Genomic DNA, 1,147 nt, shown 5'->3' on the forward strand with positions numbered 1-1,147 from the left:
AAGCGGGCCAGGCCGGTGAGAATTAAATGTGAGTATAGTCGCGTGCGTGAGAGAGAGAGAGAGAGAGAGAGAAAGAGAGAGAGAGAGAGAGAGAACGAGCGAGTGAATTTCACCACTTTTCTCGTTCACAGGCCGACGCAGAAAGATAATCGTTACTGTTTCCGACAAAGTATGTAAAGATAAATCGTTGTCGTGGTCGTATAATGATTTACACGTAAACGTATGTGTCGTATATTAATCGTCTCTGACATCAAAATGATACGACATGCGTTTACGTGAAATTGCGTTAACCTACGACTACGATTTGCGTTTTCGATCTTTGTCGGAAACAGTAACGATCATCTTTCTTCGTCGGCCTGCGAACGAGAAAAGTGGTGCGAAAATGTGCGAGTGAACGAGCGAATGGATTGGTGTAAAAACGTGCGAGTGAGCAAAGAAGTCGCATGGAAATAAACGAAAGAGAGAAAAAGAGAGAGAGAGTGAGTGAGTGAATGAGTGAGCGAGCGAGCGAGCAAGCAAGCTCGAGAAAGAGAGAGAAGAGAGATAGGCTATACTATTAATTGTTTTCTTGTTTTTCAGCAAAAAGTACAGGCTGCTGCACACCAGTAACGGTGGCAGCGCCGGCACCGCCGCCACCATCACCGGCGAAGACAGCGGCACCGCCGCCACCACCACCGGCGATGACAGCGGCACCGCCGCCACCACTGGCGATGACAGTGGCATCGCCACCACCACCGGCGATGACAGTGGCACCGCCACCACAACCGGCGATGACAGTGGCACTGCCACCATCACCGGCGATGACAGTGGCACCGCCACTACCACCGGCGAAGACAGCGGCACCGCCGCCACCACCACCGGCGATGACAGTGGCACCGGCACCACCACCGGCGATAACAGTGGCACCGGCACCACCACCGACGATGACGGCAGCACCGCCACCACCACCGACGGCACCGACGATGACGGCAGCACCGCCACCACCACCGACGATGACAACGGCACCGCCACCACCACCACCAGGAACGGTGATTATGAGAAAGGTAAATACGTTACATTTATCTATATTTTAGATGCTAAATATATCACGAAATTCAATTTGATTCATCATCTGCGCATTTTTCTTCTATTGTCATTCGATCAATGA

At 51.7% G+C, this 1,147-nt stretch overlaps 1 protein-coding gene across 1 annotated transcript in view; it reads left to right on the forward strand.

Annotated features, from left to right (window-relative positions):
- LOC105451286 (protein diaphanous homolog 1-like) overlaps nucleotides 1-1,147 on the forward strand; it is an 11,503-nt gene that overhangs the window by 2,836 nt on the left and 7,520 nt on the right. Inside the window, exon 2 of the mRNA XM_011691655.1 lies at nucleotides 580-1,043. Coding sequence (XP_011689957.1) covers nucleotides 580-1,043 — 464 coding nt within the window. The remainder of the gene's footprint in view (nucleotides 1-579; nucleotides 1,044-1,147) is intronic.

Source organism: Wasmannia auropunctata, unplaced genomic scaffold (genome assembly GCF_000956235.1).
Source record: "Wasmannia auropunctata unplaced genomic scaffold, wasmannia.A_1.0 LD336053.1, whole genome shotgun sequence".
NCBI classification, from domain to species: Eukaryota; Metazoa; Arthropoda; class Insecta; order Hymenoptera; family Formicidae; genus Wasmannia; species Wasmannia auropunctata.